Consider the following 11,840-nt stretch of genomic DNA (forward strand, 5'->3'; position numbering starts at 1 on the left):
TTATAAAGTAAGAATTTTTAACTTCGTATTTTCTGCTACATGCATTTAAGTTAAAAATGGCATACAGTGTTACAAGTTGGGTTTGCAGGTTATTACGAACTCGATATCTCTCTTGAATCTAGGGCCAGTCTGAGCTTGGCCGGGTGTGCACCGGCTCAGAGCAAAAAATGTAAACGTAAAAGAGCCCGTAACTTTTTTTCGAAATTTTTTATATGTTATATATATAATGCACTATATCATCATGACCGCAGTCCAGTACATTGGTAGTTTGCTTGCCTTTTAACGCGCTGGTCTCGGGTTCGAGGTTGGTTGTTGGGTTTTTTAGATTGATGTTGCAACGTGCTAGCTTGTCTATCTCTCTCTCTTTATAAATTTGTTGGTTTATTCATATTGGCAGGGGCGGACTTATGTACAAGTTATGGGTTCCTAGGAACCCATTCGGTTTTTAATTTTTAGTGTAAATATGTATAGAAAACTAAAAAGGAACCCATAAATAAAATATAAGGGGAACCCATAAACCAAAAGCTTTGGTGGTTCACTGGTTAATGCGCTTCCTTGTTTCGTTGACACCCGGGTTCGAATCCCGTGTTAGGCGTTTTTTAAGATTTTATTTCGTTTTTTTTCTTTAATGAAAAACCTATTTAGGGCTACACTCACACAAAAGAAAACGCAGCAGAAGTAAAGAACAGATAAGTCGCAGTGAAGAACAAGAAAACACCGCCTCCACCCTCCCCCTCACACTCTCCGGCGACCACGTCCTCTCCTCCGGCCGTCCTTCTTCGGCGTCGTTCTTCTCCGATGTCGTTCTTCTCCGACGTCGTTCTTCTCCGGCAACCGTCCTCCTTCAGCCCAGGTTCTTCAATCTTCACAAGCCGTGCTTCTTTTAATCTTCACAGGTGTGTTAATATTTAACTTGTTTTTGTATTTTTGAGGTTTTAGTGTTATTTCTAGTATTAATATTTTACTTGTTTGATGTTAATAATGATGTTAAATTGTAAGATAGCTTGAATCTGAATGAACTGTTTTGATGGTTTAAATTGTTTCATAAGCTTGAATTGTTTCAAATTTAGTTCCCTCTCCCTGCCCATTGAAGAAACAAAAGCAGAACCCACACAACCACACCATTACCCCAAAATCAATAGCCCCTTCTTCATCGTGACCTCCACCGTCGTCTAACTCCGGCAGCCACCACCCCAAAATCAATAGCCCCTTTGTATATTGGTGGAAGAGTAAAAGGCTTAAACTGGATGTTGTGGACACAATAGATAATGAGACTTTTCTAGCAGGAATACTATCAAAACTTGTTGCCTAGGTCTTAGTACTTAAGGAATGACATTATAAAAAATACATTTAAATTAAGGTCATACCTAGACCCATCAAATGAAAATGTTAATAGACTGAGATTTAACATGGCAATTAGATGGAAATTGATTTAATTTCGTTTAGCCGAACGAAACCGCTTAAGAATATCTTAGCTAATAAGCAATAGAAATGCTTTAGTCAGATGCTCTTGTAATAGATGCATATCTTTTCATCTTTTTGTGCTTCCTTTTCATCTATAAAAGTTCAGAGCGTCGTTTTGTTTTGTGACTAGTTTAGAATAATGTTTTGTTTATAGATTTTTCAAAACCCAAACTAAAATAACCATTAAATATAAGGTTCTGACACGAGACTCGAACCCGTTAGGTAAAAGTCTATCACAAATTAAGTTAGTCATAAAGGTAAACAAATGTGTTTTTTAGAGACTTAAGTTGAAGAAATGTGTTTTTTTAGAGACGGAGATAGATGATGGGATGGGAATGTTTTAAAGTATCATACGAAAAAAAATGACTTTAGTGATAAAGCCTGACCCGACCCGGACGGAAATTCTAATGTCAATTTGATGGAAATTAGAGCACCTAAAAAGTGAACCCAATGTAAAAAATCCTGGATTCGCCACTGCATATTGGTGCTGCAACTATTTCTTCCTAGTCATTCAAAACCCTTTTATATTTCATTTTATGACAAAAGATATATTTAATTATATTTTTTTTCTCCCGAGTTGTGTTAGTTGTGTGTGGCTTTAACTTATATTTATCGTTCACTTTTGTTTGCTTTTTCTTTTTCTTTTTTGTAAACAACCAAATTCCTTTATTATTTCGGTATTATTATTAATAATAAACATATTTTGTTTTTCTCTTAACTTTTAAAATATATTTTTTACAAATTATTTGAAACTAACCTGAATCTGTTCGGTTCATTGTAGTACTCATATTAGGGCAGTGGCGGATCTAGGATTCCGACCAAGCGGTAACGTTTTATAAATAAGCGGTAACGAAATCGAAAAAACGTCAAATTTTTCCAAAATTTACACTAAAAACGTCAAAAATTTTCCGACCAAGCGGTAGCGGAGGCTACCCCTTGTTCCATAATACATCTGCCCCTGTATTAGGGTGTTAATGTATGTAATGTTTTACAAAATTCTAAATATAGCGTCACGACACACTTATATTTCTCTACTTTTCAGTAAGTTTTATTAGAAGCTTATCCGAATTGGTTTGGTCAATTACGATACCCGAACCAGTTTGGTCCAAAGTAAAACCCAAACTAGGCCCTCGCCAATCTGTTTAGCACATTAACTGGCCCAAATTTGGTTGAGTTTTTTTAGTGTCAATTGGCCCAATCTGTTAAAGCGGCCCAAATTTGATTTAAATTTTGAGTGCCAATACGTTTAAACAGTTAAACCCAACCCCAGGCCCAAATGTTTAAACATTAAAACCCAATTAAAATAAACACCAAATGTTTGTCGATTAAGGTGGGAGGGGCGGTAAAAAAAAACCAGCGTCGCAGGGCTGAGTGAGGCAACAACAATAGTGACGTGAGATTATTTAAAAGTGTTTGATCGAATTATTGAGAGACGCAATTACAACACAACAACGGCCCCGAATTCTTGTTTTACTAGGACGGGTAGGGCCTGGTTAAGAAAAGGGTCTGTTTTGTTTTAATGAGTCAAAAGTACAATAAACGATACCATAAGATTTGTATGAAACAGGTCAACATGATAGAGGAGTTAAAGAGATAAAAATTAATAGGCCCTCCATTAAACCAACTACCTCAAATTAGTTTACTATTGAAGCAACCGAAATAAACCGGTCCAAACCAGAACAAGTAACCATTACATGGTTCCAACACATCCAATACCCATCAATACTAACATAGGAGTTAGAGCGTTCAAATAAAGATTATAATGTTCAAGCGGTAATAACCGGTTCCAAAGTAAAACGTACATGCCAAATTCCATTGTATTGACTCAAAATGGAAATTCAAACTCCTTGCATTACTAGTTAAGAGCATTGATTCGTTCCAGACTCCACACAATTTCTTCCCATGAAGGCTTGCACGTGGGACGTATACATTTTAATGCGAGTGCAATGCAATCGAAAGCAGCTTTTGAGGAGTAGTTGCCTTGAAGACGTGGGTCTAGTTTTTTCTTAAGCTCTCTTTTGTTTGTTTTGATCTTAGGAGCCCCCAACCCCATACTCCTCAAGTCCATCAAGACATCTTCAGGGGGTTTGGCTGCAATAGTTTCTAACACCACAAACCCGAAACTTACGACATCCTTCATCGGCAAAAAACCTGTCAGATCACAAAATCATGGCTTATAAAATATATATGGTATGAACTTGCTTTTCAGTTGAAAATAAAAATACAAATAAGTTTTTATCTTAATCTAAAAGTGCATATTCGGTTTATATGGAGTAACATACCAGTTTTTGGGTCATAGACTGCCTTTAAATAACCTAAGACTCCTTTTCTCTTTTTCACAACATGCACCCACCCAAACCCCCTAGTTTTGCAATTAAAGCCTGCAATAAGAAAGAGTACATATAAGATGACACTCAATAAGTGGTTTGATCTAAGGTAGGGTTTTTTGACCGAAACCCGATCCGACATAATCAACCCAAACCTGAACAAGTGACAATCTCTATTATTAATTGGTTCGGCGTTCTTTGAAAATATGCCATATTATGTTTCAACTCAACACTTAGATACAAGAATATTCTTTCATTCCATTCCTTGGTGTGACATAGACCTCTTCTATATGAAATCTATTTAGATTCCAAATTCCCACCAAGTCAGTTTGACTTTTCAAAAAAGCAACTTCCATATGAAATCTATTTGGAAGATCAGGTTGTGAAGCTAAGACAATAGACATTTAGCTAATCCTTGCATTGTGTCATTCATCATGTCTTTAGATCCATTTTTTTAGTGTTTGAACCTTGCTGCCCAATATGGTTTTATGTATGTAGCAGCAGCCCATATCGTAAAACTGGCCCGAATTAAGAACACCCCTGCCATAAATCAAATGAGTACCTACCTCATCCAGCAATATATCATCGAATCGGAAATTACAACGTACGCCTTTATCCGTATACAAATACGCCATTCCACGAGTAACTCCTATTAGGATGTTAATTCGTGCCCTCCATGAAAGTGGTTCCAAACCATCATCTGCAAAATTTATTCATCTTACATGGATGCAGTAATTGAGAAAACGAAAAAAGAGAGATGATATCCTACCTCCTTGAATAAAGTGACGGAGGGATCTCTGCATGTGCTCGTAAACAAGATAGTTTCCGTCTCCATCACTCTTGCAGCATCCCAAGAGTTTAATGATATTAGGATGATCCAGCTGTCCCATGAAGTTCACCTCTTCCTGAACGAACGCAAGTAGGGTGTTACATAATGTATTACGTGTCAATCCAAATAAATATATGGCAGGTGTGCATTTGATGAGACTTACCAGCCAGTCATCATGAGCCATCGATTTGGAAGCAACAACAACAACAATTCCAACACCTTCTTTCGAAGGGGCTAACTTCTCCTGCTCAAGCTTAACCCAACCTAGATACACCTCTGTCTCACCAAAAGGCAGATTTTGACTAAAGTCACTTGTATATATTTTCAAAACATCATAGGTAAGCATCTTCATACTTAGCGCACCCTGCGATGGATTCGTGTGACTCTTTTGTAACGTCAATATAGACTCAAGGCAGGTCACGACCTCAGCCATGTCAGGTCACTGTTGTTGAGATTCATTCACGCATCTCTTTGCAATCTCAACAAAAATATCCAAGCAATCTTTGGATATCTCATCCTTCACACTCGAATCGATCACATCCTCTTACAGCGTTAAAGATCGGACACAGTTAGCCAGATACCGCTGCGGGTCTTCGCGAGGACGATTGTAATCCAGTACAAGCCTCCCACAAAGCAATTCCAGCAAAAGCACGCCAAGTGAATAGACATCAGACTTCATTGTTAAGCCTCCATGACGGTCAATTGTAGCGGCATCCACATAGCCCACAAGCTCTAAGAGGAATGCTGACGGCAGTTGGACGATAAGCTAGAGATAGTTCCGACAAGTTGTAATCTGTAATTTTGGGTACCAAACTTTCAGTCATCATGATATTAGAGCTCCTAATGTCGCCATGGGTAACGTCAGCAGAATGCAGGTATCTCAACCCATGAGCAACACCTACGCAAATTTCCAGTCGGCGAATCTAGGGAAGAGGGGTACTGAGCACATGAAGGTGATCATTAAGAGATTTTCTACTCGAAATATATTCATACACAAGAATGGTTTCTTTCTCATAGCGGTCATCATCACGGTAACCAATCAAGGACACCAAATTCGGGTGTCGCAAAGCGTAAAGATCTTGCTTTTCAACGTCCGGCCAAGAATCCGTTGGCCCGCGTCTCGTATATCGTTTGATGGCAGTAGGGACAAGAATTGATCCATGCAAAAGTTCACCATAGTAAACATCCCCGAACCTTCCCCTCCGCATCAGTAACGATTCATCCAAGTCTTTCGTTGCTTTCATAATTTCAGGAATTTTCAGAACATGAGTGGATGGTTGTTTAGAGGTGGTGGAAGATCCAGACTTCTTGTTCTTCTTCTCATTCTTGTTGAAATATAATTGTAAGTGGAAATTGAAACACCTTAGGTAGATCAGGGTTATAAACTTGCCTGAATCCGATTGGTGCTCAGATCTCGTCATAGGGCTTTGAGGATTGAGGTAGGAGATCGTGGATTTGGATTATAATTAGGTTGTCATTTTGAAATGATAACTGTTAATGTTTTTTTGGTTACGAAGAATCTATTGGCACACCTAACCATCTGTCCGCACACTTTTTCAATTCAATACGCATCGTATAGGCCTATACGATGTGTATTGAATAAAGTAAAAGACATGGCAGACTGACAGGTGCAGGTGTTGTCTGGAGGCTAGCCTAATACACATCGTATAGACCTATACGACGCGTATCAAGGCACTGAATTTTTGAAGTTTATTTTTTGGTGTGTTGTGTCGAATGTGAACCCGAGAAACGAAAGTGATTTCGAGCAGTTGGTCGATGACATGATAGATAAAGATCTTGACACGATCATATCCATTTTCAAGTGTTAGACTAGATAGTCCAAGATGAAATATATTAAAACCATTCAAGCCCATCAATCTACAATGTGTTATGGTGAGATTCTTCAAGTTTGCAAAGTGGGAAAAAAGACCAGAACCCCTGTCAGTATCGTCATAATGCAACGAGACATAACTGAGATTTAAGCGGCATGTTCCTATCAACGTTTATCGACATTGTTATAGGTGATGAAGAAACCCTAAAACGGAACATTATCTCAGATTGTCTAGAGAAGCGCTTTTACCATGTGTCATATGGTAACAACTACCAAGGGGACATGGAAGTTATTGATACAGACTTTTGATAATATCACTATATCAACAAAAGTCAACACATTTCCATTCATTACAAGAAAGTAAAATTCAGTTGTTGGACATTGTGAGAGAATGCAAAGTTTAGATGGAGAACGGAATGCGTATGTTTAAGCACTCCAAGTGTTTGGTGGAAAGCACGATATTCAGATCTCTATTCGGTCATCTTTCCGAGCTTTTACACACTAATATGTGGTTCCCAATTTGTAAAATATTATGTCAGTGGGAAATGTTTTAAAAATCAGATGCAACTTTACGGAACATTGTTATAGGTGATGAAGAAACCCTAAAACGAAACATAATCCGAGATTGTCTAGAGAAGTGCTTTTATCATGTGTCATATGGTAAAAACTACCAAGGGGGTTGTTAAACAAGAGGTTGCTATTAAACGAGGTTGTTCTCCACAATGACGATACGCTTGTTGATTGTCACATGCATAAGTCAACACATATTCTTGTTTGCAACTTGCAAGTATAATAGCTAATAAAATATGTTTAACTTTTGAGGTATGTATATTCTCTAACTTTTGAAGGTTCTTTATATGTTTCTTTCCTGATGCATGTCTGTGCCGGAAAGTAGAAGAGTCGCATTGCCGGTACCGGAGAGATGTTGCCGCAAGGTGGACCGTTTTTGTTTGAGAGTAGAAGAATCGCATTGCCGGTGCCGGAGAGATACGATGTAGGTGGATTTGAGGCGTTTTCCTAGTTGTCTCCATTTCTAAAAAATTATGTCAGTGGGAAATGTTTTAAAAATCAGATGCAACTTTAGGGCACGCTTACCTTAATCACATCTTCCATGGAGTCACAGATCCGACAAAAGGGCCCACGGATCATATGCCCACCAAGAGCACGACACATGAAATCGAATAGTTTCTCCGTCGCTAATTTCTCCACTCACCGTGAAATCGAACAGTTTCTTCATAGATTCCGTCTGGTTTTAAAGTCTGATGTGCGCAAAATGCAACATATAAATTACATCAAATATGGCATAAAACTAACCCTTTTTTAGGACTAATGTTGGAAAAAGTGTGTTTTTGTCTTCCTTTTGTATTTTTAGGATTAAATGAGCTCAAATGAATAAAAGAAGCAAAAAGGCAGCTAAATCTAACATAAATACAAGAAAATGAATAAATGTGGCATGCCCGACCCCCCGACAGCATCTTCCCAAGCAAAAACAAGAGAACAGAAGGCTGAACACGCCCTGTGCTCAATGAGCACGGGGGCGTGCCCAATGTCTGCAGAAAAGACAAAGTTGTAGAAGCTTCTATCACCCACCACGGGGGCGTGCCCACCGGACACGGGGCCGTGGTCAACTCTAAGATTCATAGAATCTAGGAAAATCTTGATAGTACAAATACGCTTCTGCACACGGGGTCGTGCCCAGCGGACACGGGGGCGTGGTCAACTAATGCAGACAAACTGCATTTAATGAAGAAAGAGAAGACAGGTGGACACGGGGCCGTGCCCAATGGACACGGGGCTGTGTCCGGGCTTCTGTGCAGGCTATAAATAGCGGTGCTTGGCTCATTTTCAAACCATCCCTTGGCAAACCACCTCTCTCACACTTCACCCACCCACCACCACCACCATCACAACCCACATCCACCACCATCACAACCCACATCCACCACCATCATCCATCATCCATCATAGAGTGTGTGAGTAGTCTCGGGATCCAAGATTGATAGTAAGAGTTCTTGACAATCAAAGGCCATGTTTGCCTAAGTCTCTTACATCACTTGGTGAAGACAAGTGTCTAGTGTAATACTTTTTATTTTTAATCTTTTCGCACTTTTTATTTGGTTATGTATTAATGACTTTAATAACTAGTTTCTTATGTTGAAGGTGAATCTTCCTTATCATTTTTCCGTGGTGTCTTGGCATTATTTTACTGTCTATATAAAATAAAAGATTTTCACCATTCATATCTCCACGGTCTATATGGAGATATGTTGGCCACCTGGTCGGGGGTCAAGGGAATGGTTTGGTAAGAGTCTTGCCTTGTTCAGTGTATATATCCTGCAAGGACCTGGGTCAACTTTAGTAGGACCTCCTTCAATACCCACTGGTATTGGATGGCGGGGGTCCAAACTCCTTGATCCCCTCATATGTAAACTATTATTAATATATTAACCCGGCTACTTAGGACTGTATCCCCGCTGACTCAAACTACTTAGCCGAGGGTAACGTCACCTTCAAAAAAGGGGCCTAGCACATTACGCATTAATAACTTAATTAATAATCTTTCAATAATCCAACCCTTTAGGATTGTATCCTTGCTGACTCAAACTACTGGGTTGAGGGTAACATCACCTTCAAAAGAGGGGCCTACTTGTAGGATCGTGAAACGACCAAACGAGTCGATCAGAAGAGTGCTCAGACAGGATCAGAGGCGAACATCATTGATTCTGTCTTTGTTTAGCTTGTATTCACTATTAACTGTCTCTTGTATTGATTAGAAAGCAATTACAGACTCGGAGACACTTCGACGGAGCTTCGCCGTCGGAAACAATAACATTACAACTGATATCGCTTGAAAGGTATTTATAGGCATGTGATTCCGCTTGAACATACTTCAAGCGGAATTACATCTCAAGCGGAATCACCACTCAAGCTGAATCACTTGATTTCGCTTGAAATGAAACACTTGATTTCGCTTGAAATGACCATGTGTCATTTCAAGCGGAATTACCTATAAAATCCCATTTCTCGTTTTACGTGCACTAATCTATCAGTTCTAACCTAAGACTCGAACGAAGATGAAGTCGACAGACAACTGCACCAACACTACTACTATAACTAAGATAATCTCTTAAAAGGTGTAAAAGTGCGGAAATAATCAAAGGTTACACTAAACACGAGTCGGATCCAAGTGATTCATCTTGTCTATCTGTTTTTACTTTTACTTTTATTTTTCAGCATTTTTAGTTTTTATTTTCTAGTTTAAAACATTTTTCTAAATTTTTTATTTGATTAGACGTTGAGGATAAACCGGTACTAAAAGCTCTTGTGTCCTTGGACGACCTCGGTATCTTACCAACACTATACTACGCTCACGATGGGTGCACTTGCCCATATGTGTGTTTGGTGTTAGTAAAATATCGTGTTTTATAAATTTAAAGCTTGACTAACGTGTAAAAAGGGCTAAAAATATACATAAAAACGTATAACACCACACAATCATCAAGTTTTTGGCGCCGTTGCCGGGGATACAAGGATTTTAAGAAAGCTTAAAATCGACGGCCTAATCAGTTTTTAAAAACTTTTTAAAACGCGCGCACATTTTTCTGCATTTTAGTTAGTTTTGCATTTATAGTAGGTTGAACACGGGCCGTGCTCACTGAACACGGGGCCGTGCTGCATTTATAGTAGTTTTGTGCAGCACGGGGTCGTGCTCACTAAACACGCCCCCGTGCTGCACAAAACCAGTAACTTTTATTTAAACGCCCAGATACAGATCCTGAACACGGGCCGTGTCCACTGAACACGGGGCCGTGTCCAGCCTCTGTTTCCATTATTATTTTTGTTTTCTGGTCTCGAGACTCTGTTGTGGTCTGCTGAGTGATTCTTATGGATCGATACTCAGGAGGCTACAACTACACCTATGAGGAGGATGATTATAGGGAAGACTATTGCACCATTTGTGGTGACCCGCACTCAGTTCAATATTGTGACTTATTTCAACCATCCACTTCATACATCTACTATGAGGAGCCCAGGTACGAGCCATCAACTTCATACACATCCTATGAGGACCAAAGGTATGAACCTTCTCCCTCATACTCATATTTTGATGAACCAAGGTATGAGCCTTCATACTCATACTTTGAAGAACCAAGATATGAGCCACCACCTTCATTCACTTATTATGAGGAACCATGGCGTGAACAACCCACCTCATATGAGTATTATGAAGAACAAAACTACGACCCTTATCCATCATATACTTACAATAAAGAACAATGGTATGAACCATCTACTTCATATGAGTATTATGAGGAACAAAGGATCGAACATTCGGATTCAAGCCTTGAGGATCCCGATCCTTACTCTATCACCGACATAGCCGATAGGATAATAGAACACATTAAAACTATTGAACGTTGCATACTAGAATCTCGCGCAAGGGAAGAGGAGTCCTGCGCAAGAGAAGAATAAAATAAAAAAGAGATAGTTGAAAATGTAAAAATGGAAGAACAAGTAAGTGAAAAACCGACACATGAGTTAAACATCGGAAAAGGTGAGCCCGTTGACGTTAAAATTCAAGAAGGGTCTAATTTTGAAGAAATTAATCTCTTGTCACCTTCGTTCGAAAATCATTGTTTAGTACCCACTCATGCTAAGTTCTTAAAAGAGTTGAACACTAACACTAAAATTGACGAAACGGTAAGCGTTAACTTAACAAAAGATCAAACTTCGCTAATAAAAGAAGACCCATTTGAAATCAACATTACACAGGTTCCATGTTTTTTTCAAAACTCCTTTATTAGTAATATCACAATTGATAAAGATCTTTGTGTTAATATAATGCCAAACTACATTTTCGAAAAAATTAAGTATTAGTGATTTTTCTCCACTTCAAATACCCATTTTTCTATCCAATCGGAAAGTAATAAAATCAATAGGGGTAGTTGAGGATGTCTTGGTCCAAACAAATCAAATGGTAATCCCAACCGACTTTGTCATCCTTGATGACGCTCCTCTAGTGTTGGGAAGACCTTTTGTAAAAACCCACGAGGCTTTGAAAAACCGGAAGTACAACAATCTATCTATTCAATTAGGGGCGTTTAAAAAGAGTGTCGATCTTGAGCGCTCAATGAAATATCCATTCGGCAATAATGACCCCCTACTTGAAGATGAAGATGAACCACCCGATACAAGTGAAAAGATTGACCACTTTGTTGAAGAAGAGGTTGCCATAGAACAAACTTTTAAAGTTCTTGATCAAAATGAGCAACCAAATAAGGAGTCTCCTAAAGACCCACCTCTTGAGCTCAAGAACTTCCGAAAGGTTTGGAATATGCTTTTCTAGACAAAGATGGTAAATCACCTGTAATTATTTCGTCAAAATTAA

At 38.8% G+C, this 11,840-nt stretch overlaps 2 protein-coding genes across 2 annotated transcripts; both read right to left on the minus strand.

The window, feature by feature from the left end:
- Nucleotides 1-4,231: 4,231 nt before the first annotated feature.
- LOC110887818 (serine/threonine-protein kinase BIK1) lies at nt 4,232-5,053 on the minus strand. The gene is made up of 3 exons (XM_022135385.1): nt 4,784-5,053; nt 4,561-4,696; nt 4,232-4,491 (listed from the first exon to the last, which is right to left on the minus strand). Exons 1-3 carry the CDS (start codon nt 5,051-5,053, stop codon nt 4,232-4,234), a joined length of 666 nt encoding a protein of 221 aa, XP_021991077.1.
- Nucleotides 5,054-5,543: 490 nt separating this feature from the next.
- LOC110887817 (PTI1-like tyrosine-protein kinase At3g15890) lies at nt 5,544-6,041 on the minus strand. Its single transcript, XM_022135384.1, has one exon. The coding sequence runs from the start codon at nt 6,039-6,041 to the stop codon at nt 5,544-5,546; it is 498 nt and encodes a 165-aa protein (XP_021991076.1).
- Between the last annotated feature and the right edge of the window lie 5,799 nt (nt 6,042-11,840).

The sequence above is a fragment of the Helianthus annuus genome, chromosome 6 (genome assembly GCF_002127325.2).
Source record: "Helianthus annuus cultivar XRQ/B chromosome 6, HanXRQr2.0-SUNRISE, whole genome shotgun sequence".
In the NCBI taxonomy this organism is placed as follows: Eukaryota; Viridiplantae; Streptophyta; class Magnoliopsida; order Asterales; family Asteraceae; genus Helianthus; species Helianthus annuus.